This window comes from Eimeria mitis, genomic scaffold (assembly GCF_000499745.2).
Source record: "Eimeria mitis Houghton genomic scaffold, Emh_scaff938, whole genome shotgun sequence".
NCBI classification, from domain to species: Eukaryota; Apicomplexa; class Conoidasida; order Eucoccidiorida; family Eimeriidae; genus Eimeria; species Eimeria mitis.
In genome coordinates, this window is record NW_013576910.1 from 4600 (window position 1) to 7635 (window position 3036).

General features: G+C 26.0%; 1 protein-coding gene across 1 annotated transcript in view; it reads right to left on the bottom strand.

Annotated features, from left to right (window-relative positions):
• EMH_0025720 (uncharacterized protein) overlaps positions 1-549 on the bottom strand; it is a gene marked incomplete at both ends in the record, with an annotated part of 4600 nt that extends 4051 nt beyond the window's left edge. The window contains one exon of the mRNA XM_013502485.1: positions 526-549. Coding sequence (XP_013357939.1) covers positions 526-549 — 24 coding nt within the window. The remainder of the gene's footprint in view (positions 1-525) is intronic.
• Positions 550-3036: the final 2487 nt, after the last annotated feature.

Here is a 3036-nt window from a genome sequence, read left to right on the forward strand (position 1 = left end):
ATATATATGTGTGTGTGTGTGTATGGCTGGCTGGGTAGCTAGATGGGTGGGGGGGTATACAGGGAAATCAAGAAGGGGTTAGCTAGCTAGCGAGACACAAAAGAAGCACAGATAGCTAGCTAGCTAGCTAGCTAGCTAGCTAGATATATAGATATATAGATAAATATATAGATGGATAAGTAGATTGATAGATAGATAGATTGATAGATAGATTGATAGATTGATAGATACCTAGCTAGCTAGCTAGCTAGCTAGCTAGCTAGCTAGCTAGCTAGCTCTATGTATACACCAGCTAGCCAGAGGGTGAGAGCTAGCTAAGCGTGGGGTGTATGTGTGCGAAAACAAAGAAGAAGCAGAGAAGAACCAAAGACTTAAAAAAGAACAAAAAAAAATAAAAAAATAAAAAAAAATAAAAAAAAAATAAATATTTTTGTGTGTGTTGGGGTGTATACGCAGCTCGATTTCTTTCATCACCTAGAAATGGTTATGCGTACAGAAGCACCCCCCCTTGCGGGGAGAGATCACCTTATGTTTCGCTCCTATTATCATCCTCTTAAGGTTTGTTTTATTTATTTATTTTGTTTTTTTATTTATTTATTTATTTATTTTATTTATTTTATTTATTTTCTGCGTTGAACGGTGTTTTTATCGTCGATAGAACCCTATATATGATGCGGGCAGAGTGTTTCGCTCATATTATCACCCTCTTAAGGTTTATTTTATTTATTTTATTTATTTATTTTATTTATTTATTTTATTTATTTTATTTATTTTATTTATTTATTTTATTTATTTTATTTATTTTATTTATTTTCTGCGTTGAACGGTGTTTTTATCGGTGATAGAACCCTATATATGATCTCTATGTTTCGCTCCTATTATCATCCTCTTAAGGTTTGTTTTATTTATTTTATTTATTTATTTATTTATTTTATTTATTTATTTTATTTTATTTTCTTTATTTATTTTATTTTGTTTTATTTATTTATTTATTTTGTTTATTTTGTTTATTTTATTTATTTGTTTATTTTATTTATTAAATAAATAATTTATAATTTATTTGTTCTTTTAGCTGTGCATACACCGCAAAAGATGTATCTCTACTCAGATGATATTTCACTCAATAAAATAAAATAAAATAAAATAAAATAAAATAAAATAAAATATAAATTATTTATTTAATAAATAAACTAAATAAATAAAATAAAATAAAATAAAATAAAACAAAACTAAAACCAAACCAAACCAAACCAAACCAAAACAAAAAACAAAAACCTAAACAAAAAAACAAAACAAACCCCTAAACAAAACCCTAAATAAAAAACAAAATAAAAAACAAAATAAAAAACAAAATAAAAAAAATATTTATGTGTATGTATACAGAACGTAGTGGATGGCGATCTATGCGAGATGTTCTCTTCTTTGCCTGCTGCAACACAAACCAGGATAGCTCAGGATTTTGAGAAAACACCAGCAGATATATTAAAAAGACTAGAAGATATAAGGAGCAGAGTTTTATAAATAAATAAATAAATAAATAAATAAATAAATTATTTATTTATTTATTTATTTAGTTTATTAGGATTATAAACAGAAACAAAAAAGAAAAAAAGAAAAAAAAAGAAAAAAAAAGAAAAAAAAAATATTTTGTTTCTGTGGATTTTGAGAAAACACCAGCAGATATATTAAAAAGACTAGAAGATATAAGGAGCAGAGTTTTATAATTTATTTATTTATTTATTTATTTATTTATTTATTTATTTATTTAGTTTATTGGGGTTATAAACAGAAACAAAAAAGAAAAAAAAAAGAAAAAAAAAGAAAAAAAAAAAATTTTGTTTCTGTGGATTTGGGGAGACATCAGCAGATATATTAAAAAGACTAGAAGATATAAGGAGCAGAGTTTTATAAATAAATAAATAAATAAATAAATAAATAAATAAATAAATAAATAAATAAATAAATTAAATAAATTATTTATTTATTTATTTATTTAGTTTATTGGGATTATAAACAGAAACAAAAAAAAAAACAAAAAAATTTTTGTTTCTGTGCGTTTTGAGGAGACAGCAGCAGGAGACAGCAGCAGCAGCAGCAGCAGCAGCAGCAGCAGCAGCAGCAGCAGCAGCAGAGTATTTAATGTATTAAAATTATTTTATTATATTATAAGTATTATTATAATTATTATTATAAAGATGTAATAGAAAGAAAAAGAAAAAAAAAGAAAAAAAAAAGAAAAAAAGAGACAAAGAAAAACAGATAGCAAGGAGATATTGCTTCATATTAATATATTATATATATTATATTATATTATATATTATAATATAATAATATATATTATAATATTATATTATATTATATATTATATAATATTATAATATATAATATATTATATAATATAATATAATTTGTTCTTTTTGTCTTTTTCTTTTTCTTTTTATTTCTCTTTCATCTTATTATTATTTCTTTTTCTTTTTCTTTTTTCTTTTTCTTTTTCTTTTTCTTTTTTCTTTTTCTCTTTATTATTATTTATTATATTATTTATTTATTATTTATTATTGTTGCTTGACCTAGAGGTGGTGGGGTTGTTGTTATTGGCGGTGGTGGTGCCTCAACACCACGTTGTTGCTGCAGCAGCAGCAGCAGCAGCAGCAGCAGCAGCAGCAGCAGCAGCAGCAGCAGCAACAGCAGCAGCAGCAACGGGTGTTATTGTAATGAGATAGGGAAAGGCAAGGGATAGAGAAAAGAAAGAAGAAAATAAAAAAATAAAACAAAAAAGTAAAATAAATAAAAATAAATAAAATAAATAAAATAAATAAAAACAAATAAATATAAATATAAATATAAAGAGAGAAAAAAATATTATAAGCAGCAGCAACAACACTTGCTGCTGCATCTACAAATAACAACAACCCCACCACCACCAACACACACGCGGGAGGCGCAGAGCCAACACTGCATGCATCCATGCATGCATGCAAACAGAGGGGGCTGCATGCATGCATGCATGCATGCAGACAGCCGGGCTGCATGCAT